The sequence below is a fragment of the Agelaius phoeniceus genome, chromosome 9 (genome assembly GCF_051311805.1).
Source record: "Agelaius phoeniceus isolate bAgePho1 chromosome 9, bAgePho1.hap1, whole genome shotgun sequence".
Classification (NCBI taxonomy): Eukaryota; Metazoa; Chordata; class Aves; order Passeriformes; family Icteridae; genus Agelaius; species Agelaius phoeniceus.
In genome coordinates this window covers 31,524,977-31,550,366 of record NC_135273.1, presented here as the reverse complement: position 1 = coordinate 31,550,366, position 25,390 = coordinate 31,524,977, and the positions used below count along the sequence as shown (strand labels likewise).

At 45.0% G+C, this 25,390-nt stretch overlaps 1 protein-coding gene across 3 annotated transcripts in view; it reads left to right on the top strand.

The window, feature by feature from the left end:
- PRKG1 (protein kinase cGMP-dependent 1) overlaps positions 1-25,390 on the top strand; it is a 384,521-nt gene that overhangs the window by 288,837 nt on the left and 70,294 nt on the right. For all 3 annotated transcript variants that reach the window (XM_054637121.2, XM_077183425.1, XM_054637120.2), the window contains exons 6-7: positions 3,889-3,966; positions 8,223-8,317. In XM_054637121.2, coding sequence (XP_054493096.1) covers positions 3,889-3,966; positions 8,223-8,317 — 173 coding nt within the window. The remainder of the gene's footprint in view (positions 1-3,888; positions 3,967-8,222; positions 8,318-25,390) is intronic.

The following is a 25,390-nucleotide window of genomic DNA, read 5'->3' as shown; positions in this document are numbered from 1 at the left end:
AGTCAGAGGCATCCAGGGGGAGGAAAAATGAGCTTTTTCTCAAGTTTAACTGTTGGGTTGGTCTCCAGAGTGAAGGTTTCTCCGTGAGGCCTGGTCCAGCTTAAACATCTTGGTTTTAGTCAAGGATTCCTCACAAGACCAGGGCAGACTCTCAAAAATCTCAATTTTAGTAAAGGTTTCTCCACACAACCTGGTCAGCTCTCAAATGTCTCATTTTTAGTCAAGGATTCCTCACAAGACCAGGGCAGACTCTCAAAAATCTCAATTTTAGTCAAGGTTTCTCCATGAGGCCTGATTGAGGTTTTTCCATGAGGCCTGATCAAGGTTTCTCCACACAACCTGGTCAGCTCTCAAACATCTCATTTTTAGTCAAGGTTTTGCCATGAGGGCTGGGTGGGATCTTTAACATCTTGTTTTCAGACAAAGTTTTTTCTTGAGGCCTGGTTGAGGTTTCTCCACGAGCCTGGGTGGGATCTCAAACATCTTGTTTTCAGTTGAGGTTTCTCCATGAGGCCTAATTGAGATTTAGTCCATGAAGCCTGGTTGAGCTCTCCAACATCTCATTTTTAGTCGTGGTTTCTCTATGAGGCCTGGTCAGGCTCTCAGACATCTCATTTTTTGGTGGTATTTAGGAGCAGAAGCTCCAGTTGAAGTTTGTGACTGATCAGCCAAGCTCAGTGGGCCAAAGTGCTCAGCCAGATTTGAAGGTCTGAAGTAGCAAAGGTGATGGTTTTTTTGTGTGGTGGGTGAGATGTGTCCTGGTGTGTTGGGGAGAAAGAAATTAATCACACATTTAACTGTTCTGAGATGGATGGATGGGGGGTGGTCACTGAAATATGGTTTGTACATTGCTTTGGGTCCTGTATCTATGGGAGATTTTCATCCTGGGGAGCACTGGAACTTGAAAAAGGAGTTTATTGACAAAATTTGGTGCTATTGGGCCCCACTGTTCCTAATTTTGTCCATTTTCAATATAAATTGGTCTCACAAAAATCCAGTCACTCCTGAAGAGAACTTACATTGGGTATTTCTCCACTTAAAAAAATGTCCATGTCCACTCATTGGCATTCTGCAGGGAATGAGGGAATTCACAAAATGGGATAGTTGCCTTTTTTAGAGCACATCTGACTCAGTAGTGAGATTGGTACTTCTCCTGTGGGGTACCTGAAGCAGGTCAGGAAGATCTATCCATGTCTTATCCTCTCAAACCTGCTGTGTGAATATTCTTCCCCCACCTTGGTGCTGGGATTTTTTTTTGCTCACTTTAAGTAAAACTGACAATAGAAGTAAAGGGAATAAAAAACCCTGGTATTTTTATAGAAGCTGTTCTTACTGGACAAACAGAAATCTCCAGGGGAGGCACCTGATGGAGGGCTTCAGAGGGAGGAAGAGCTTCACTTTTGTTCATTTATGTTGGAAATGCTGTTTTGTGGAAGATTCCAGCTTCTCTGTATGCTGAGGGTCAGGATGGGAGGAAACAGCCTCAAGCTGGGCCAGGGCAGGCTCAGCTTGGACAGCAGCAGCAATTTCTGCATGCAAAGGGTGCTCAGGCCTTGGCAGGGGCTGCCCAGGGAGCTTTGCAGTGCCCAGCCCTGCAGGTGTCCCAGCAAGGGCTGGAGGTGGCACTCAGTGCTCTGGGCCGGGGACAAGGTGGGAATGAGTCACCAGGTGGACTCCTTGCTCTTGGGAGGTCTTTTCCAACCTCAGTCATTCTGGGATTCTGTGAACTTTTGCCAAAAAGCTTCTTCAGAGATCTTTGATGGTACCAGAGGTACCTGAGGAGGTATTGCTGCCTCTCAAGTGGGGCTAAAAGCAAGAGCCTTGTTTTTATTTCCACTTCCATGCGCTCTGAGTGAGCTCTTGGGCACTTTGCCTGCCCAGAATGGTGCTCTGACACTGGGCAAGTAGCAAGAATCCCATTAGAAGGGCAAAGCACACGGACGAGCTGATTTGTGTTAGAAAACAAGGATTTTAAGAGCAGGAACTCTGCTGAAGGATGAGAAGGATGGGTTGATTCAAGCACGAAAAATTGTGTGTGTGGAATTAGCTGTGAAAGAAATGGCTTGGAATACATAAGCATGAGGATGTGGGTGGCAGGGAGGGCGTGGAAAGAGGCACCAGTGAGGAGCAGGTCAAGCAAAATGAAAGCTCTGGGCACTCAAGGAGAGACTAGAGGAATGTGATTGGAATGTTGGAAGAACTTGGCTGAGATTAGAGCTCAGTTTAAAAAAGAAGAGAGGCAACTTTAGGTGCTTTGAAGCTCAAGTTTGTGTTCCTCCCATTCCTTTGGAGGAGTTCTGGGTGGGAAATTTGGGAAGGGCCATGTGTGGGAATGATTGGGAAGATTTAGGGGTGGAATGGTGGAATGGAATTGATGGATTAGAAGAACTTGTGGGTGGGAATTGGTTACAGCAGCAGGACTGAGACTCTATTCTGCAGTTGGTGCTGGTGGTAGTTGGTGAGCAAGACCAAGAAATGGCCTTTTAGGGAGCAGGTTTATCATGTTAAATTGCCCAGAAATCGTGTAAAAATACCAATGAATATGGATCACCTGTTGTAAATTTAGAAGCCATTAATCCAGTATTTTCATTAATTAGATTTTTGGGTGCCTACAAGATTCCACTTGAGAGGGGTCTGATCCCAACACCTCCTAAAATCAGGCCCTTCCAAGGAATTTCACCATGGATGGTCAAAAATGTGCACTTTAAATTTGCTCTCCAGAAACACCCAACATAAGCAGTAAAACTGCAATTTTGTGTCCAGGTCTCCTCCAGAGTTTTTTTCCCCCTCCCTCTTTCCACTCTGGCACATGAAAATGAGAAAAGCTGGGGGTTCTGTTAACAGTCTGTAAATGATAAAAAGGTTGGGTATAAAGATAAATAAACAAACTCAGGTCAACACAACACCTTTGAAAAAAAATCTCAAGCTTAACCAAATTTGAGGATTTGGATTAATTCCCCAGTTTTAGCTCCAGTCCTTGCTTGTTTATACATAGTTTGGGATTAGAAGATCTGATGGTGAATGCAGGGCATTTTTGGGGTGATTTTGTCCCAAATTTGGGCTGGGATAGAATACCCAATACCTCCAGCTCTCCTGGTCATGGTTGAAAAATCCAAGAGACATTTATGCCAAGGGAGATGCAGGAGAGGTTGCAGGGGAAGCTCTTGGCATCCCCCAGCCTGCTGTTGGTTGAATTTGCAGTGGCAGAGCATCTGGGATGAAGATTCCAAGGTTTGGAGGGAGATCTAAATATCAATTGCAAGTCTTGATTTAGAAAATATTTGGGTTTTTTGGTGATATGTAAATGCACATTGCTTTTGATGGGGTGACACAAGGGATGAAAGTGTTCTAACAATTTTAGATGTTAGCATTGATAGGCTGTGACATGAATTTAGCAAGGGCTGTTCCACAAAATAAGGCAAAAATGGACAGATTATACTGCTGTAATAACAGGAAAAAAGCAAAACTTACTTGCTGAACAAAACCCTTGCTAGCAAAGCTGGAAAACCACCAAAACCACCAAAAAAAAAAGGAGAAAAAAAAATTTTATACCAGACTTCCTATTACAGTTTAGTTCATGTAGCTTATTCCCTGTTGGAAATTCCTCTGTCTTGTTGATGTGCTAAAAATGGATCCAGGCTGTGAGGATAATTCATCTGGGCACAGGCTGGCACCAGCACAGCCAGAAGAAAAATGGGCAAGCCACAAATGCTTCCAGTTTAATTATTCTATTCCTTACCACAGGACAGTCTTTAAGTCACAGCCAATGTCAAGCTGGGATAAAAGGGGTCCAGGGTGATGTTCTTAACAAAGCTGCCAAATTATGGGTTATAGGACAGGCTCTGCTTTGATTTGTTCATCTTCATTTGGTTCCTTTGCCTCTTGCAGACTCACTACGAGAGTGGAGAGTACATCATCCGCCAAGGGGCACGAGGGGACACCTTCTTTATCATCAGCAAAGGAAAGGTGAGTTCACACCTTCCCAGGCCAAGGGGCTCCCAAAATCCTGCTCCAGCCTCGCTCTCTCCCCTCTCAGGGCTCAAATGTGCCAGAACTTGACATGTAATGGAGCTCCTTGGCTGGGTCAGGAAAGGAAGAGTGGCCTGAAGGGCTGAAAATGAAATCCCCTGCTGGTTTCACATGTGCTCCCAGGCAACACTCTGGGGTGGAAACTGTTGTTGAGTCTCTGGGTTAATGGCCACAAAACTCAATTTCTTTGAAATAAATCCTACTCCTAAATATACCCCATGATTTCTTTGCTAAGCATCCCCCTTCCAAGGCTGACTTCCAGGCTTCATTCCCATGGCTCTCTCTTCCCAGCTTCTCCAAATAATAGAAAGGCAGGGATCTCTGAGCTGTCTCCATAGGGGAAAAAAAAGGTCAAAGTTTCTCTTCCACTGCTCACAGGGAAAATATTTTTGACCTCATTTCCCATAAAACACTGATGGGATTTTATAGACCAAGTTTCTTCCTTCTATTCAACAATTATTTATAATTTTTTTAGCCTGCCTAATACACTTGAGAGACACTTGGCTTCTTTCCACATAGCAGGATGGAGGTTTTGGAGGGAATACACAGTGATTTCCAGCTGCCAACTCATTTTCCACCATCATCTTCCACTTTCTGAGAGCCAGTTTTTATTGTAAGGCAAAAAATGGTCTTTTTCAGTTTAATAAGAGTGTCTTGGAGAAGTTTTTGAAATGAAGTTAATCATAGCCTGCAGAAATCCAAGTTAGTTGGTTTGATGCCCTTTCACTTGCCTTCAATCAGAAATAATATTCCCTCTTTTCTCAGAGTGTGGACAATCACGAGCCAAGCTTCAAATCCTTTTTGTTTTGCCATTTTTTCATGGGGAAAAACATGGGGATGGTGCATCTCCCTCCCACATCTCCATCTCCACTCCCACTCCAAGGAGTGTTTGGAGCTATGTTGGCTACAGAGGCTTTTGCCCCACTTGGTCACTGGGTGGATCCCATCCCTTCCCAGCAGCACAGAATCCTGGAATGGCCTGGGTGGAAGGGACCTTAAAGTTCATCCAGTGCCACCCCTGCCATGGCAGGGACACCTTCCACTGTCCCAGGCTGCTCCAGCCTGGCCTTGGGCACTGCCAGGGATGCAGGGGCAGCCCCAGCTGCTCTGGGCACCCTGTGCCAGGGCCTGCCCACCCTGCCAGGGAACAATTCCCAATTCCCAATGTCCCATCCAGCCCTGCCCTCTGGCACTGGGAGCCATTCCCTGTGTCCTGTCCCTCCATGCCTTGTCCCCAGTCCCTCTCCAGCTCTCCTGGAGCCCCTTTAGGCCCTGCAAGGGGCTCTGAGCTCTCCCTGGAGCCTTCTCCTCTCCAGGTGAGCACCCCCAGCTCTCCCAGCCTGGCTCCAGCACTGGGTACAACTCCATGGTTCCTCTGAACTCATTACAACATTCCCCAATCCACAAAGAAATGTAAAAACCAAATCCCAGTTGTTGGCCTGCAGCCCTTTCCCCTCACCCAGAGGATGGAGAAGACCTCCCATGGCCTTGACCACTGCTCCAGAGCCCTGGACTCCTCCTGGAGCAGCTCCTTGGCTTTGTCCCTGGCCTCTGCTCCTTTATCTTGCTGTGATAGCTGCAGGCCAGAAAAAGGGAGCTAAAATAAAACAAGGCACTGGGACTTGCTAAAAAATTCCCAGACTCTCAGCTGGAGCCTGATGGCTTGACAGAAATTCCCACGGGGCTGGTTAAATCCTGCCCAATTTTCTCTTCCAAGCTTATTGCTTTGGAAAAGAGACACCAGTGGCTGATGGGTGGATGGAGCTGGAGGGAGTTTAATTTTAATGCCTGGCTTAGGATGGATGTAATAATTAATCCATGCTAAGCCTTGGATAGTGGCTCAGCAGTGAAACAGGGAATAAATGACAACAAAATACAGGATTTTAGAGTCAGTGTGTGCTGCCTGGCACCTGCAGAAGCTGGAGCACATCACCTCCCATGTCCTGTGGTAAAACTTGACTCAGGCAGCTCAGCAAGGCAGGAAAATGCAGGAAGCAGCTCCTGGGAGCACACCTGCAGTGTCTGCAGTCAGCATCAGCAGGATCAGGGAGAGCTCCTTAGAGAATGTCTGCCATGCCTGTCACGTCACAGTGTCTGGAGTCACACAGAATCATGGAATTGTTTGGATTGAAAGGACCTTAAAGCCCATCCATTCCCACCTGTGCCATGGCAGGGACACCTTCCACTGTCCCAGGCTGCTCCAGCCCCAAAGTCCAGCCTGGCCTTGGGCACTGCCAGGGATGCAGGGGCAGCCCCAGCTGCTCTGGGCACCCTGTGCCAGGGCCTGCCCACCCTGCCAGGGAACAATTCCTCATTCCCAATGTCCCATCCAGCCCTGCCCTCTGGCACTGGGAAGCCATTCCCTGTGTCCTGTCCCTCTGTGCCTTTTCCCAAGCCCCTCTCCAGCTCTCTTGTACCTTTACGCCCTGGAATTCTGCTCTAGGGTCCCCCTGGAGCCTTCTCTTCTCCAGGCTGAAGTGAGCAGAGATAAATTTTTACGTTTCTGAGCCCATCACTCCTCAGAGAAATACTGAGAAAACTTCTGCTCTTCCAGCTCATCCTCCATTGATTCCTCTTCTCTTCCTCTTCTCTTCCTCTTCTCTTCCTCTTCTCTTCCTCTTCTCTTCCTCTTCTCTTCCTCTTCTCTTCCTCTTCTCTTCCTCTTCTCTTCCTCTTCTCTTCCTCTTCTCTTCCTCTTCTCTTCCTCTTCTCTTCCTCTTCTCTTCCTCTTCTCTTCCTCTTCTCTTCCTCTTCTCTTCCTCTTCTCTTCCTCTTCTCTTCCTCTTCTCTTCCTCTTCTCTTCCTCTTCTCTTCCTCTTCTCTTCCTCTTCTCTTCCTCTTCTCTTCCTCTTCTCTTCCTCTTCTCTTCCTCTTCTCTTCCTCTTCTCTTCCTCTTCTCTTCCTCTTCTCTTCCTCTTCTCTTCCTCTTCTCTTCCTCTTCTCTCTCTCGTTTTCTTCCAGCCCATCCTCCATTGATAATTCTTTTAGGACCAAATTCCTTCTTCCCTGTCAGCTCCACCCACCCCACTTGACCCCACTCCTGAGCTCCTTTAGTGTATTTATTTGAACTTGTTTCCTCAAGTCCTACCAAGCAGAAATCAAAGTGATTTCCAACCATGCTGTGTGCAGGAATCTGTGGAATAATAATGGATGGAAATGGCTCATTCCCTTCTGCTTGGGAAGTGCTGCTTGCCTTTATCCAAAGGCAGCATGGGCCTTGCTGTGTCATTTCCCACCCTTTCCCCTTTAAAATCCACAATGTGGCACCAATTTAATGCAGGTTCCCCACTGGAGGCCGGCTCAGAGCTTTGAACATTGTAGAAGTCACTCTGTCCTAATCTCTAAACACTGTTTGCTTTGGATCATTGGAAGTCATGGAAAAAGAGCTGAAATCTGCATTGAAGTTCCCTCTGTTTGTCCAGGGGTGTTCCTGGCTCACCCACTCCACATTCCCTGCCCTTCCATGAGTCAGTGCAGGCGTTCAGCACCTTGTGCTGCTCATTAACCTCTCAAACCCACTGATTCTGCCGCCCCTTAAAGAGCTGGGACAAGGTGCAGGCCATAAATTTAATAGGGAAATTACACTGGGATATCACTAAACCCAAAAGGATGTGCCTGACACATCCCACCTTTGAGCTTTGGGAATTTCCACGTGCAAAAGCTCTGGTTAAAAAGATGGAAAGATTTGATTTCTGCTCCAGCTTGTTCCCTCCCTGAACTGGAGAGAGAGAGCAGAGCCACACTTCATCCTGCAATGCCCCAAACTGGTTCACTTCAGTTGTGTCCCAATGGTGGTGATTTGTGTTCTTCCTGTCCCTTCAGGGAACTTGGGAGCCCTGTGGAACAAAGCTAATGGAAGCTTTAAGCCGCAGATGATAGATACACAGCAAATTTTTGGAATTTTATTCTCCTGTGACTGTGCTTGTGCAGCCATCTCCATGTTTAGAATTAAAAACATTCCCAAAAATCCAAAACTGTGTGTTTTTGCAGGAGTAGAAGGAAAAATCACTGCTCATTTTTTTGGATGGTTGGTTGGGGAGAGTGCAGGACTCTGGGGACTTAGATGGCTCCCAGAGGAGCCTTTCCTGAGAGATCCAGGAGGTGACAAATTCCCAAATTCCCCTCTGAACAAAGACGTTTTAGCTGTTAATTAGAAGTTCTCTGAGTCCTGTGGGGTTTTGGCTTTTCCACAGGTGAACGTCACCAGGGAGGACTCTCCTAGTGAAGATCCCGTCTTCCTCCGCACTCTGGGGAAGGGGGACTGGTTTGGAGAAAAAGCCCTCCAAGGGTAAGTGCTCCTTAAGAAGCAGTTCTTGAATTTTGATTATTTTCTCCAGGATTTTTGCAGCTTTCAGGTGGTTCTGGCTGTTTGGGAAGAGATTGGGAGTGGATTTATTCTTTTGGAGTCACTGGATTTGTGTTAGAAGGAGGCCCCACCTCAGTGGGGAATGGGTTTGTTCAGCACTTGAGCAGCCAAATGTAGACTTTCCCTTGCTTGTGGGCATCAAAAATTAGTTTATCTTTGTGTTTCCTTCCCCAAACATCCATTGGAAGCTGAAAGAGTTTGATTTTTGCAACTCTGGAGTGTTATTCCTGTATGGAAAAGGATAATGGTGGTCATCCTGGTGGGGTGGATGGCTGAAAGAAGGGCAGTTTAAATTGCCATGCTCTATTTATATGGGATTTTGGAGGTGGAAATTGGATCTGAGTGAGCACTTTTATATAAACATTTTCCTTTGGAGATGAGTTAAAAGAAGAGAAGTTGCAAATTCATATTCAGGCTATAAAAATAGGCTTAATTAAGGCAGGAATTTGGGACACTCATTCATCTTCATGGATAAACATATTTTCCTAGGGGTTTATCTGGGTGCCAGAGCTCTTGGGCTTTTTTGGGGATGCTGTGGTAACATGGTCAATCTCTCCTCTACCACCCTTCTCCCCAGTAAAAGGTGGCAGAATATTTGAAGGCAGAATTTCCTGGCACTTCTTGGCAGCCAGATGTGTATCAAGCACAAACCTCAAGTCAATGAATCTTTTCCCTAATTATAAAATATTGTGGTTATTGAACAAATATCCTCATTTTGTGCCATCCCTGCACACCCCTGGTGACACAGAGCATCCCCATGGGTGGGAATTCCTTGGCATTTCAAGTAGAGTAGTTTGAGATTGGTTAATTTGCAATACTTGGCTGCATAAATTTGAATATTCAATATAGAAATAGAAACTTAATTATTGAGAGGACATTCTCAGCATGCAGGGAAAGCACAATCCTGCCATCCCTGGCAGTGTCCAAGCCAGGTTGGACAGGGCTTGGAGCAGCCTGGGACAGTGGAAGGTGTCCCTGCCATGGCAGGGGTGGCACTGGGTGGGCCCTTCCAGCCCAAACCATTCTGTGATCTTTTTTTTGTTGCTAGAGAATTCCTCCAGAACCCTCCTTCCAGTTTGCTGATAATCACAGGAGTCTCACAGGGAGATTTAAATGGAATAATGTGAAAATATTGCAATGTAAACATTTGGTAGCTCAAATAAATTGCTAATTAATGAGTTTCTGTGAGGATTGTGTGAGACATCCCTGTTTGGCCACTTGGGAAACCTTTAGGATGATTCCACTGCTGTAAAATACAGCTATGGCTGAGAGCTTGAGATAAAATTGGATTTTTACTCTATTTTCTTTCCTTTTTTATCTTTGATTAATTTTTTAACAACTTTACCAGGGCCTTAGCAACACTTGAAATCCCAGAGTGGTTTGGGTTGGAATGGACCTTACAGACTACAGGACACTTTATTAAAACCTGATATATTTTGTGTGTGCAGAATAAAACAAGGGCTACAAATCATTTCTTCATTAAGATAGAAACTAATGCAGAAATGCAGCCTAGCAGGAGCTGGGATAACAAATCCCTCCCAGTAATATGTCCCTGACAGAGCCATCAGGGACTGATGTGCATTATCCCATTTTCCATGCTCACAGCAGATGGCACCCATTAGCTCCCAGTATCCCATTGCACACTGGCAGAGCAAGGCATGAAATGATGATCCACATCCTCTCCCAGGCCCCTCGTACCTTCCTGGCTAATTGGAGGCAGCAGATGGATAATTTGCAGTCTAGCATGACATAATTTAGGGTGCTCCAAAATCAGGTGTTGTTTTCTTCATTGCGGTAAAAACATTTATTGTGTAACAACATTTATAAACATAGAAACATAATATAAAGATTTATTATAAAGCAATAATTATTCCTATCAGCATGGAAATAAAGAGTTGTGGTGTTGGGGGTCCCCAGGACAGGGTGAGAGATGAGAATCTGACTCCAGGTTTTTAGAAGGCTGATTTATTATACTATGATATTATATTAGAAGAAAATGCTATACTAAAACTATACTAAAGAAAGAGAAAGGAGACATCAGAAGGCTTAACAAGAATGAATAATAAAAACTCGTGACAGACTCAGGAAGTTCGACACAGCTGGCTGTGATTGGCCATTAGTTAAAAATAATTCACATGTTTGGATAAACAATCTCCAGACCACATTCCAGAGGAGCAAAACGTGGAGAAGCTGATGCTTCTCATCTTCCCAGGAGAAAAACCCTGGTGAAGGGATTTTTCAGAAAATATCATGGTGTGACAATAAAGTTCCTTCCAGTCAGCACGGGGGGAGAACTCAGTGCATCTCAGGTGCTACACTCAGTAATAACTCAGTGGGAATAACTCAGTATGGCTCAGGTACTAAAACTGGCTGATAAGTTAGGGGGTGCTGCCTTGCTGGCCTCACACAGCTGGATCTTGCTCCAGAACATCTGGAGCACAGCACAGCCCCTTCCAGAGGGATGTTTTGGGAGCAGCCATCCATCCCACTGGTTTAAGCATGTGGCAGGAGTCTTGAGGCAGAAAATGATGGGGGAAGAAAAGAGGACAGAGAGCAGATCTTTAGGAAAATGGGGGTTCTGAGCACGCTGGGATAGTGGAAGGTGTCCCTGCTGATGGCAGGGGGTGGAACGGGGTGGAATTTCAGGTCCCTTCCAACTCAAACCAATCTGGGATTCCATGAAGGCCTCCTTCCTGCTGCACATCCCATCCTGTATTGCATTTACACAGGGCTAGTGGTTTGGGTGGTGTGGGTTTGATCTGGTTCTGGGATTCAGGAGGAGTTCTGGACCTGGAGCAGTGGACAAGGGCAGGGGGCTGATGTTTGGAGAGCTGGTGATGGAGCAGGAGAGGGAAGGGTTTGATAGAGATTTTCATCGTTTGGTTCATAAGGCTTTGACCAAACTGGCCAAGTGTTGAGGTCCAGCTGGGATTTTAAGGTGAGTGCTTTGCTGTTTAAAAAAGGGGTCCCTAAATACTCCTGGGCAGTAGCAAAACAGGAAGAATATGGGTGAGTAGCCCAAGCTGAAGCTGAGATAGGACCTCCATAACATGTGTGTGTGTCCATTGGATGTATTTATGTATCAATATAAATGTGAGGGTGTATCCTACTGAGAAAAGCAATGGGAATAGGGATGATTTAAACCTACAGGAATAGCACAAAGTTATAACAAACATATTTCATGTTTTAGCATGAGAACGCCAGCTGGTTTTAAGACTGTTTTATTGCACATCTAGGAGGAGATTTTTAATGCTGATTTATTCTGAAAACTGCTGAGTTTGTTCATCTGCCCTGTGGGCTGTCCTGGAAAATAAGGAAGATATTTGCTCTGTGGGGAAGGACTTGGGGAATACTGAGTTGGGCCAGCAGAGTGCACATTTTTTTTTATTGATTCTTTGCAAAATGTGTTTGTGGTGTGTAGGGGGAAGAAGGAATTGTGGCCTTTGGGTTGTGCAGGAGGTGCTGTGCCTTGGTGACCCCAGCAGTGATAACTGAGCTGTTGGGACTGATTTATATCTGGGTTTTTTGTTACATTCTTGATGATCTGAAAATGAGAATGGTGGTAGCTGTTCCTCATGGGACAACACATCTGCTTCCAAGAAAATCTGTGCTATTTCCCATTTACATCTCCATCTCTGGTAGTTATTTTCCCCAAGTTACAGAAATCAGCTCTGCTCTACCTGCCCCAAATCCCTGGGGCATGATTTGTGCCCTGACAATTTCCTGGAACAGTAAAACAATATCCATGGATATGGGTAGCAATGTCAACAGGACAATTTCTGTGCTGACCATTGCAGAACCTGATACCATATTTCCCACCTGGAATAGTGGGAGTTGCTCTGATGGATGTTGACATCAGTGACCAGAAAAGCATGGGAATGCCCATGGGAAATATCAAATCAGGAATAATCCAATCAGGATTGCAGCTGGTGATGTCAGAGCTCTCTTTATTCAGAAGTTAATGTTGGTGCTGAATTTAATGCCAAAAGCTTTTTTAAAAGCCTGAGGACAAGACATCAATAGAAGTAGGACTTTGTTCCTTTTCTTATAGAGGGTGTTTACTTGAGTCAGACTCCAAAGTTAATTGTTTTTTATTAAATCTCTATTAACCCTTCAAGAGGTGCTGGGATCACCCCATGTCTGCTCCTCTGCTCCCTGCTCTAATTCCCACTTTCCTTCTGTGTCCTTCACTGCTGGACTGACCTGACCTTTCCATTGCTCCTTTTCCCAGGGAATAACTGAAAAACTCAATGTTTCTTTAAAAACCTCATCATCCCAAACTGGAAGCCTTTGGGGTGCCCCACCTTGCTGCCCTGCTCCCTGCTTTTCTTTCCTCTCCAGCTTTTTTCAGGTTTCTTGGCTGTCCTGGAAAGGAGCCCTTTTCCTTTTCCCTTTCCCCCTTGTTTTCCCTTTCCCCCTTGTTTTCCCTTTCCCCCTTGTTTTCCCTTTCCCCCTTGTTTTCCCTTTCCCCCTTGTTTTCCCTTTTTCCCTTTTCAATTTTCCCTTTTCCTTTTTCCCTTGGTTTCCCCCTTGGTTTCCCCCTTGGTTTCCCCCTTGGTTTCCCCCTTGGTTTCCCCCTTGTTTCCCCTTTTTCCTTTTCCCCCATTTTCCTTTGTTTTCCCTTGTTTTCCCATTTTCCCTTTTTCCCTTTTCCCCCATTTTCCCTTTCTCCCTTTTCCCCCATTTTCCCTTTTTCCCTTTTCCCCCATTTTCCCCTTTTCCCTTTTCCATTTTTCCCTTTTCCATTTTTCTCTTTTCCATTTTTCCCTTGTTCCCCCTTTTCCCTTTCCCATTTTTCCCTTTTTCATTTTTCCCTTGTTCCCCCTTTTCCCTTTCCCCTTTCCTCTTTCTCCTCTTCTCTTTCCCCTTTTCCTTTCCCTTTTCCTTTCCTCTCTGCAGCTTCTATGGGCTGAATCCTTTTCCAATGTCCTTGAACTGACCTTCCCAGGAATAATGAGGGTTATATTCCATTTTCCTGGGACACCTTCCTTGCCATCCCCTGCTCCCACTAAAACCTTCCCATCTGCTGCCCCATGTACCTCATAGTCCTGAATTTTCCAGGGAAAAGAGAGTGGAATTTTAAATATTTGTCACTCTGGGACACAGAGGAAGGCACACAAGTGTAAATGTGGCAGGAATTTCATCTCAGGGTGACATTTCCAGAGGTATATATATGATTAAAATATATATTTATCCTATAGGATAAAAATAGGAAAATATTGTAATTCCTTTTTCTTCAGGGAGAACCACAGCTCCTTCTGTTGCAATCCATGTGTTTTTGGGAAAAAGGCATCCAACAACCAAAAAGTGTTGGGAAAGGGCTTGAGAAGCAGCAAAGTTCTGGTGTAGGAAGGCAGATGGAATTTGTGATGGGAAAGAGCTGGAAAAATGGGCTGTGGGATGGAAGGACAATGAGGGGAGATTCCTCTTGGCATGAACCCATTCCTTGGCCACAATGCTGAGACATTCCCTATTCCCAGTTTGGAATAGTAGAAAAGGGAATTAAAAGCATCCATGGGGTGGGAATGCAGTCCAGGATAATGCAGGATAATTCAGTTTTCTAGCCAGGAGCTCCATGGAGATGGGGATGGACCCATATGTAGAGGCCACCATAAAATGGAAGCAGTGCTTCAAGTGTTGATGCGCAGGAGAATGAATAAAAACAACCCCAAAAGAATAATAAACCCAACTCTGCCAAGTTGAGAAGCATTTTTGCCACCCTTGTTGCTAAATAATGGGTTTTTTTCCCATAAATCCAGGGTGTTTTTCCCCTATTTCCCAACACCTCTGCTGTGTGTGTATCCCATGGACTGTGGATCCAACACATGGTCTCCAAGGACCAGCTGGAATTTTTGTCATCCATTATCTCAGGTGCTTTTTACACTTCTTGCAAGATCAGAAGATCTTTCAGCCTTTATTTCCCTTTCCCTGCCAGGGAGGTGGGAGCCCTGCTGGATTTAGATCCATCCCTGCTGGATTTAGATCCATCCCTGATGGATTTAGACCCATCCCTGATGGATTTAGACCCATCCCTGATGGATTTAGGTCCATCACCCTGAGGCTCAGGAAGCTTTCCCAGGTTTTGGGCAAGCTGTTGGCAATTCCCTGAAACAAAACCCTCCCAAGAGGCTTTGGAGGGTGAGAGCTCCAAAGCTGGGACAGCTGCAAGTGGGGAGGCCAAGTGACACGAGGATGGTGTCACCATCTGCTCCCCTGAGGGCTGCAGCTCCTCCTGTGGCAGCTGGGCCTTGGAGCTGAGTGATTTCCTGAGGACACCCCATGGCAAAAATTCAATTTAATGGTGGAAAACGTGGCCTGGCCCCAACACCCTTGGTTCAAGCAGATGGACGGGGGTTATGATTGCAAAACTGTGGGATTTCCATCAGGCCCTTTGTGGTTTGTTTAATTCCAGTATTGCATAATAGATTTGCTTCTCTTTCTCCAAGTCAGGCCCTTCTCCCAGGTACCAAGCAACAGGAGAAGAGGAAATGGCCAGGAGAGGTTCAGGCTGAGCATCAGGAAGAATTTCTTCACCAAAAGGGTTGTAAAGCATTGGAACAGGGTGCCTGGGGGAAGTGGTAGAATCCCCAAAAAGCAGAATCCTGGCATGAAGTGTCCAAGGCTTGGAGCACCCTGGGATAGTGGAAGGTGTCCTTGCACATGTCAGAAGCTGGGACAAGATGAGCTTTAAGGTCCCAACACAAACCATTCCAGAATTCTGGGATTTCCATGATTCTGGGCCTTTTTTTTTGCCAATCCATGAAGGAATGAGCTGGAAAGGGCATTTCCCAAAGGGCAGAGCAAGGTGTGGTGGCTCTCACAGCATTCCTGCTTGGCAGCACTGTGCTGGCACTCCTGAGGAACAGTTTATTTTCTGCTTTTTCAGCAGGAGTGAATTGGTATTATTGGCTCTTCCTCCCTAAATCACAGCACAGAATGGATTCTCCCAAAGCTCCATAAACGTGGCATTTCCAGCACCCAGAATTAATTGCTGACCAGCATCCTGAACCAGAGCTGCAGCTTTAATCATTCCTGATCCTTGCTGGGTTGAATATCCTCAGGCAGTTTTTAAATCTTCCTTCTCCTCCTGCACACTTTAAAGTGTGGCACTAATTGCCACAGTAGGTTGGGGCTTTTAATGGTGCTTGTTTGGTTTTTTTTTTTCCTTTTTGGATGAGCCATCTGCTGCTTGAGGCCATTCCTCTGAGTTCTCAGATGTGCAGTTGACTTGTTGATTTTTAGACTCTGTTGTCTGAGATTATACATGTGGCAGCAAGCCAGGTGAAGCCAGTTTTCCTCAACTGTCTTTACATTTTCTGGCACATTCAGTGACTTGAAGATCTCTGGAAGGTGTCCCTGCCCATGGCTAGGCAGCTGGAAATACATGATCTGTAAAATCCCTTCCAACTCAAACCATTCTGGGATCTTCTGAACTCAGCCCAACTTTTTTGTTAACAAGAACCACAATTTTTATAGAAAAGAAAATGCTGTGTCTTAAAGCTGTTGTAATATATTTCTATATAAATATAATGTACATAAAATATGGTATTTATATCAAGGTTTGGAGCTGGAACTCAGCACCTGCAGTGCAATTCTGTGTTCTGACAAACAGCTCAGTTTGTAATCTCAGGGCTTTTTCTAATTTTTGTGCAGAGAGCTGGTACCACCTTAGGCTGATCAAATAGATCCTCATGGAAACACCTCTGGTTCTGAAGGGATGGGGGTGGTCAGGAATGAAAGGCTGGTGCACAGAAATTCACCTTGTTTTTTCATTTATTTTCTAAGGAAAAAAAAAGAAACCAAATATCAGAATCATGAAGTGGTTTGAGTGGGAAGGGACCTTAAAGATTCAAAATTCCACCCCTGCCATGGCAGGGGCACCTTCCACCATCCCAGGCTGCTCCAAGCCCCAGTGTCCAGCCTGGCCTTGGGCACTGCCAGGGATCCAGGGGCAGCCCCAGCTGCTCTGGGAATTCTATTCCAGGGCTTTGCCACCCTGCCAGGGAACAATTCCTAATTCCCAATATCCCACCTAAATTTCCCCTCTGTCTGTTTGAAGCCGTTCCCCCTTGTCCTGGTGCTCCATCCTTTGTCCAAAATCTCTCTCCATCTTCCCTGTCGTCTTCTTCAGGCATTGGAAGGACACAATGAGGTCACCCCAAACCTTCCCTTCTCCTGGTTGAACAATCCCAATTCTCTCAGCCTTTTACTCTGTGCTTTTAAAATATTTTTATCAACCCAAAAATCTCCCTCAGGGAAAAAGAGCCATTAGGAGAGAAGGTCCCTTCTGACCAAAACCTTTCTAGGAGTCTAAAAAAATCAAAATTTTACTGCTCTTCTTCTCCTCACAAAAAGGTCATAAATAACATTAATTTGTGTGGGGAAGTTACACTCAGATCCAACTTGATGACTCAAATGTAGTTAGTAAATAATCAAGTGGTTTTGGAGTCTTAAAGACAGTTGTTGGTTTAGAAAATCACAGCTTTTGAATTGTTCTTGATTTTCTCAACTTGAGTCATAGCTCAGGAACTCAAAGTGTTCTTGGGTTTGGTTTTTTTTTCTTTTGAAGATGTCTAAAGAGCAGAGACAGTATTCTTCCTGCTGAGTTAAAAAATATAAAAAAATAAAATATAATTAATGTTGGGCAAGCAGAGTGTGCCAGATGGAGGAAGGGAGGCAGAGCAGCATTTTGGGGTTTCCAGGGGTTTGGGGCAAAGCAGCACTACAGAAGGTTTATAGTTACGTTTATATTTCCTTTTGCTGCAGTGAACATCTCCAAAAATTTTTTCCAATGTCTTTTTTCCTCTGTGTTCCTTCAGAGCCTGAAAAAAAAAATTGCTGCATTAAGGAATGCATAGGAAATAATAAATATTATTGCTATTTATTAGCTAAGAAAGCTGCTGGAGCACCATTCACATCAAAAGAATATGGTTTTAATTTATAATTTTTTTTTTTAAGTAGCACAATTTGGAGGATTTATTTTCCTGTCTGAAGTGGGATGAGTGGAATGGGTGCTGATGGAAGAGATTTCAAGGGTCAGATCTGGTTCTTGCTTCCTGAAAAGAGCAAAACCCTGGGCTTGCACTTTGATTTTCCCATCTTGGAGGGTGTGAAACAGCCTGGCAGGGCTGAAGGCTCCAAACTCTTCCCTTTTCCCTCTTTTCATGATTTTTTGCTGGCAATTCCTGTGTTGTGCAAAAGGAAAAAAGGAAACAATGGAGGGGAAAAAAATTCCCATGTGATTTTTGTCCTGCAGCAATACCTTGCTGTCAATAATAACCATCAACTGTTAGATCCAAATGTTTTATCCTAGGACTTCAAAATGAGGATGTTTGTGTCAAAATGATGCTTTAGAACAAATGATTCTAGTTGGGGAAAAAAAATGCATGCTCTGAAATAAATGTATTTTTAATGAGAGGAAACAAAAATCCCTGTACAAGAGTTCCAGTGAGGAAATCTCACATTTTCCCTGGGAAAATGCTTCCATCAAAATACTCCCCCCAGCTCTGTTCAAGTTTGTAAGCATTAAGTGGAACTGAAGAATGCAGCAGTGAATTTGAATTCTCTTAACTTCCTTTAAAAAAAACCACCCAAACATGTGAAGATGCCTGTGGGGGATGCAGGAGTAGGAATTAATTCATGGGATGTAGACAGGATTAATCCATGTCAGCAAACCCTCAGAGCAGGCTACAACAAGATGGAATTGAAGAGGGCAAAAGAACAAAAAAATGGGATATCAGCTTAAATGTATAGGTAAATTTACTACAGCACCTCGTGATGTGGCTCCTGTTCAAATCCCTTTTTGTACCTAGGATGGATTTGGGTTTGTGTGTCAGGCTTTGGAGCTCCATTTAAAATTCCTGTAATTTACCAATTTTAGAAAATTGAGGGGGTTTTCTGCACAGTAACCTGGAATTGGGATGCAGGGCCCACTCATTATGAGGCACCATTGTAATTAAATGTTCAGGCCTGTGCTTTATAAATAATCAAATGTTCTCTGTTACCGCTGCATTAAAATAATTCCACCTCTAAAATACAGAATAATATCAGCTCATGCCTTGCATTTTGCTTGCTGTAATTTAAACACAGAGGGACCAAAGGAAACAGCCTCAGGTTGCACCAGGGGAGGTTTAGGTTGGACATCAAGGAAAATGTTGTCAAGCACTGGGACAGGCACCCGTGGCAGGGGTGGGATCAGCATTCCTGGAGGCATTTAAAATATGTGTGGAGGTGGCACCTGGGGACATGGGGCAGTGGTGGCCTTAAAACCCATCCAGTGCCACCCGTGCCATGGCAGGGACACCTCCCATTACCCCAAGGTGCTCCATTGTCCAACCTGGCCTTGGACCCTTCCAGGGATCCAGGGGCAGCCACAGCTGCTCTGGGAATTCCATCCCAGCCCCTCTCCACCCTCACAGGGAAGAATTTGTTCCCAATATCCCATCTAAATTTCCCCTTTGTCAGTGTGAACCCATTCCCCTTGTCCTGTCCCTCCATTCCTTGTCCTCAGTCCCTTTCCAGCTCCCTTGGAGCCTCTTTAGGCACTGGATGGGGCTCAAGCAGTGATACCAACCTGGGAACAATGTAGGAATAATCCTGATTTATTTATGGTTGCTGTTCTCCTCATCCTCCCTCCCTAAACACCCAGGTTTTCATAGGCTGAGTACATTCCTGTCCTGTATACATTCCTATTTCTTTACAGCCATCACTCTACCTAAAATCTTTCATCAAATGTCCTTTCTGGGCAGGCTCTCAGAGACTTGGAGAAATGATAAGTAAGAAATAATTTGGCAGTTTGGGAGATATCCCTCTACCTGGGAAACCTGGGAGATCTGAAACTCTTTGGAATGCTGGAAAAGTCAGAGCCTTTTGCACTGTTGTTTTATTGTCCTGCTGCTGAAAAAAAAGAAAAGAGGAAAAATGCAGTTTTTAAACTCGCCCCCAGTGTGTCCTTGAGCAACATCAGATATTTTATGGATAAAGCTCCCTAAGCAGGACATCTCCAAGGAATGCAGGCTCATTTAGGAAATGTTTTATCAATTGGAATCTCTTGATGAAAGGCCTGTAATAAAGTATTGGAGTTAACATTGTAGCCTTATTTCTCCTTTTATGGCTACAGAAGATACTTTTCCCATGTGGAGATTCCAGATTAAGGATGGTGAGAGAGTGGAAGGGAATGATTTTAATTGTCAGGAGCTTTGAAGTCATAATGGGACAATGACCCTGTGACCCTGTGTTCCTGCTGGAGCTCAGGAGAAGCACTGGATCATTCTCAGTTTGGGGGATCCACGTTTTCCATCCAGGCCCAAGCTGTTACCAGTATCCAGGGCTTGGAGAGGGATGAGGCAGCCATGGGAAAAGGAACTTGGATTTCTTTGAATCCCAGAACAGCTTGGGTTGGAGGGAGCATAAGAATCAGCTCATCCCACCCCTGCCATGGCAGGGACACCTTCCCCTGTCCCAGGCTGCTCCAGCCTGGCCTTGGGCACTGCCAGGGATGCAGGGGCAGCCCCAGCTGCTCTGGGCACCCTGTGCCAGGGCCTGCCCACCCTGCCAGGGAAGGAGTTGAAAAGGTGGGGTCAGTTTATCAGTGATCTTGGAGGTCTTCTTATTCCCTCTTTGTGTTTGTCACTTCGCTTATTAAATAATATTAAAGTGCAGCTGCTGAGTTCTTCATGAAGAAAATGTGTCAAGGACCATTTCATGTGCCTCTGGCTGCTGAATTCTGTTGTTGCTGCACTTCTTTTTTGAGGAAAATAATGTAAATCAATGGTTTCCTCTTTAGCTGTGCCAGTTTCCTGGGCTTTTGGCATTTCCTGCGTTTTTGGCTTTGCCTGGCTTTGAATGATCTGATCAAGGCTGGCAGAGAAGTTCCTTATGCAGAGTAGGTCTGCAAGGCACCAGTTTCTAGAAGCCCCTCTGATTTGTTCAGGGTTTAATTGCTTTGTCCTTGAATGGGATCATTAACATTTAATATGTCTTAAAGATGCTCCTGTCGCCCACTGGCTGATAAAAGCAGCAATGGATGGGGTGTGGTGGGGTTTTATTTCACTTTAATGAAAAAGTGGCCATTTCGTGCCCTGGGGTTGTTTCACTTGGGGAATATAATTAATTACAGACTAGTGAGAGTCTGGTTCATTACAATAATTCTGAATAAATTGCACAAGTAATTGGGTTGAATCATTAATGGGTTTGGCAGGCAAGGAGGTTCTACCATCCCAGTGTCAGCATTGTATCACTCAGATTTGGGTTTATCTGTCACAGACTAATCTTAAGCCACAGTTTACCTACAAATACCAGTTTTAATTCCTATAGAATATTCCTCTAGCTGTGTTTGCTCTTCCCTGCCTTTCTGAGCTGCTGGAAACACTGTTGTAAATGATAGCAATATCATTGAGGGTTTTCTGGGAGCAGTGGGAATGGAAAAAACCCCTGGAAATGGTTTTACCATCAGCAGAGAGGGATTTCTGAGCATTGTTCCCACCTCAGCAGTGGGAAACACCAGTGGGACACAGTGGATCCCTGCAGGGATTAAAACTGTGCACGTGGCACTTGGGGGCAGGGTTTAGGGGAGGACTGGGCACTGTTGGGTGGATGGTTGGACTCAGTGATCCTTTTCCAGCAATTCTGTGATTCCTTGCTCGTCCTGATGCCAGCAGATCCAGCCATGGTGGGATGGGTGCAGTTACAGGGGTTAAAAACAGATTCCATGCAGGATTTGGAAGCAAAGGGTTAGGGATGAGGTGCTCATCTCTTTCAGCCTTGAAAGTCAGCCACAATAAGGGTTTCAGCTGGATATGGGAATGCCTGCAGTGCAAATCCTCACCGTGTTGTGGCAGCTCTTGGATTTAGTTGGAATTCCCTTCCCAGGCAGGTGGATTGCCCAAGGGGTGGTACAAATTGAGTTTCTGTGCCCAGAGAAAAGGCAGAGCAAGGGCTGTGACAGATGACAGCCCACAGGGGCTGGAGAAGGCTCCAGGAGAGCTGAGAGCTCCTTCCAGGGCTCCAGGAGAGCTGGAGAGGGACTGGGGACAAGGGATGGAGGGACAGGACACAGGGAATGGCTCCCACTGCCAGAGGGCAGGGCTGGATGGGATATTGGGAATTGGGAATTGTTTCTACAGGGTGTCCAGAGCCCCTGGATCCCTGGCAGTGCCCAAGGCCAGGCTGGACAGGGCTTGGAGCAGCCTGGGACAGTGGAAGGGGTGGAATGAGCTGATCCTTCATGCCCCTCCCAACACAAAGCATTCCATGGTTCTCTGACTTCCCAGTGTTCCCACCCCAGCACTGCCAATAATCCATCCCTCTGTTTGCCTGAAGGACTCAGCAAAGCTCAGTGGAATTAACAGAAAGTGGAATATTTGTTTGGCTGAAATGGGATTTGTGAAATGGACCCTCCTGGCTGCGGGTAGATGTTTCAGGAAAGGCTGTTTGGCATTTGGAAGTGTGGACACGTGGGTGGAAACTGAGCTGAGGGTGCCACTTTGCACAGGTGTGCAGGTAAACATCCCAAATCCATCTGGCACCTTCCCTTGGCACTCCAGCTTCTGGAAGTTCCAGTCCAAGTTTGGCTCCTGGCTCATCACCAGCAAAGAGAGAGCCACAGGGAATTGTGTTCCCTGGGGTTTGCTACCTGTGAGTTGTGGATCTGGAAAGTGCTATTTGTCAGGAAAGAAATAGTTATTATTTTCTTTATATATTGTATATTTAGGGAATTTCAAACCCAAATGTCAATCCCTAAACTGTTTGGGCTGGGGGGGACCTTAAATCCCATCCATTCATACCCCTGCCATGGACAGGGACACCTTCCACTATCCCAAGCTGCTCCAAGCCCTGTCCAGCCTCTCCTTGGACACTTAAACAGTGAAATCCTTCCTTGGATTCACATTTGGAATGTGAATACTGCAAGAAGACAGAAACTTTTATCTAAAACTTCACTTTGTCCTGAATGCACCCAAATTCCCCTTTTTTAGAAAGTTAATTGAGGAGGAATTTCATTCCCATGGACACACTGACATCCCAAGGACACCCAGTGCTACTTGAAAGGCCCATGGGAATATTAATATCAGAACATTTATTAAGAAAATGTAATTCTTAATCTCCAGGTGACTTTCCCAGACTATTCCAGTGCTCTTTTTCAAAATCCAGGGCTATAATTCAGCCTCATGTCTGGGCTTTTTCCCCATAGATATTTTATTTAAGCTTTGTGCTTTATTTCTTCTTTTGACAGACATTTTATTTTATAAAATCCCTTTTATTGCATAATGAAATTTCCATAAGTTCTTGCCCATTTTAACACTGTGGAGGTGCTTTAGTGCAGACCCTCCCATGGAAGAGGAGCACTTTTGCTTCCTGATTTTTAGTGCTGTGAGTCCTTCCTGTGCTGAATGGCCTCAGATTCAAACACTGTGTTAGAATTCATCCCAATTCGTTCTTAAATACCTGCTCACCTCATAAAAATGATAAAAGGAAGACAAGGTTTCTTGAAGGGTCATCGTGGCTTGAAATGATGAGTGTAATAATTGCTGAGGGTTTTATTGTGCCTTCCCAGTGCTGAGTGCTGAATCTTCCACCTTCATATTTGGGTGGCCAGCAGCACCTGCCATATAAAACCCCTATAAAATCACATTAAAGGTGTCCTCAGAGCACTGAAATCCTGGGAATGAGCCTGGGAATGGGGACCCATCCCTTTCCTCCTGGGAATCTGCTGGGTCACAACCCTAAATTGCTCTCCTAATGCTGCTGTTGTACTCCCAGTGCCAGGTTACCCCCATCAGGGCCAGGAATTATTTTTTTTTCCATGCCAGTTGGTTTTAGTTTGGTTTTGGCACATAAAACTTGATTATTTATTTCTTTTTTATTAAATCAAGAATAGGCAGGTGGTTGTTGCATCTCCCCCTGCTGTGACTATAGGCCAAGATGCACATGAAGTTATTGAAATTATTTATTATTATTATTTAAATTTTATTTTGTTTATAGAAATAAAAGGTGATCAAAGCTTGAAAAAGACATTTTTAAGTCTCCAGGCGGGCAAATCCCCCTTTTTAAAGGACAGAAGATCACCAAATTTGGGTACCACTCCTCAGAATACCCAATAAAGCTGATTCTTATCTCCCACCTGAAAGTCATGGTATAATCAGAAAATACCCAATAAAATAGAAGTGAAGATAGAGATGCTGGGCTTTGAGCTCTTATTGCTAAATTTAAGCTAATAATTGATTTTTCCCATTTTTTCACCTATCTGACATGTCTTGTCCTAAATGCTTTAAATCAGCCTCATTAAGAATATTGTAACAAGGTCAAGTGCACAGTGCTGGGAGGTGGGAAAATGCATTAAAAAACTCAAATAGCAGCAAATTAGGAACCTCTGGATAGTCCTGTGGCATAATTGAAAACCCACCAGGGAAGACCTCATTTTTTATTTCTGAAAAGCCTCATTAAGAGCATTCTCAGCTGATCTCAGCACTCATCTCCTGAGGTCCCACAGGACAGGAGGTTTCTGCCAGGGACTCTCCCAGGCAGGTTCTGCAGGGCAGCCACCAAGGTCCAGGCACTGACCCACCTGCTCTGGGTGGTCCTTTGAGGTTCTCCAGTTTCTTGAGCTAAGAAATGAGGTTTTTATCCTCATTTTTTAGGGAGGGAAACGGTGAACATCATGAAACAACTGGATGGGGCTGTGTCCATGGGGTCACAGACTGGTTTGGGTTGGAAGGGACCTCAAAGCCCATCCAGGGACACCTTCCACTGTCCCAGGCTGCTCCAAGCCTCGTCAAAGATTGAGCTCGATGACTTTGGAGTTCTTCTCCAAATTTAATGAATTCTGTAATCCATGTCTGCATCAATCACCTGGATCTGCCTGATTTCCATGGGGGGAATCCACCCCACACAGCCCAAAGTTTGGCTTTCCAACCTTTCATCTTCCTGAGAACCCAGCATCCATTTGCCATTGGCTTTGATGTTTAAAAATGTATCACTGGGATTAATAAACACAGCATGCTCTACTAAACTTTTATAGATTTTAATGTGAAACTAATAAAAGGTGCTGCTGGAAAAAGCTGCACTTGAAAAGCCATTTCATAAAAAAATCTTGTAAAAATTCCGTCAGGCATTAAAATCTCACTTCCTAAAAGGGAATGAAATACAACAGGAGGGATTTGACTCCAAGGTACCCCAGTTTGAGGACATGTAGCAAAAACCCCATGTGATTTAAGGTTCATGGGTATTGGGAAAACAAAACATTTCTTAGAGAACAACAATTCAGCTCGTTTAGCTTCAAAAATACTATTTGACTGGTTTTTTTACTCAATATAAGCCAAATGTACAACTCTTCAAATAGAAAATGTACCAGCTCCCTCTAATACTTTGTTTTATGCCTTGTGAGCATCTTGTTAGCACTCACCGACTGCTCCTAAAATATATTTTTACTCCCAGTGGCTCCAGCTGAAAGGTTTAAGCCCTGCCAAGGGTTGTACAACAAGATTTACGAAGAAAGAGGAGCTGTTTGTGATAATTGACTGGAATATTTATGAAGCTGAGGCCTCAGGTCTTTCAAGGCTCTGTTGGTCAAGGAAATTCTGCTCTGTCTTTATGGCACTGAGGGTTCTAAAAGTAAAGAAAAACTCCCAGGAGCTGCTGCTGGGATTCCACCAGCCTGGAGCAAAGGAGGCTCAGGGGGCCCTTGTGGCTCTGCACAACTCCCTGCCAGGAGGGGACAGCCAGGGGATGTCAGGCTCTGCTCCCAAGGAACAGGACAAGGGGAAACGGCCTCAAATTGCACCAGAAGAGGTTTAGGCTGGATACTGGGAAAAAATTCCTTTACAGAAAGAGCTGTCAAACATTGGACTGACTGGCCAGGGCAGAGGTGGAGTCCCTGTCCAAGGGACTGGGAGCAGTGGGAGCTATGGGAGAGGGTACTGGAGAAGGACTTCAAACAGTTTGGGCATGTAGGAAGGCAGAAAAAAGCAAAAAAAATTGGGAATTGCCTCAAACATTTTT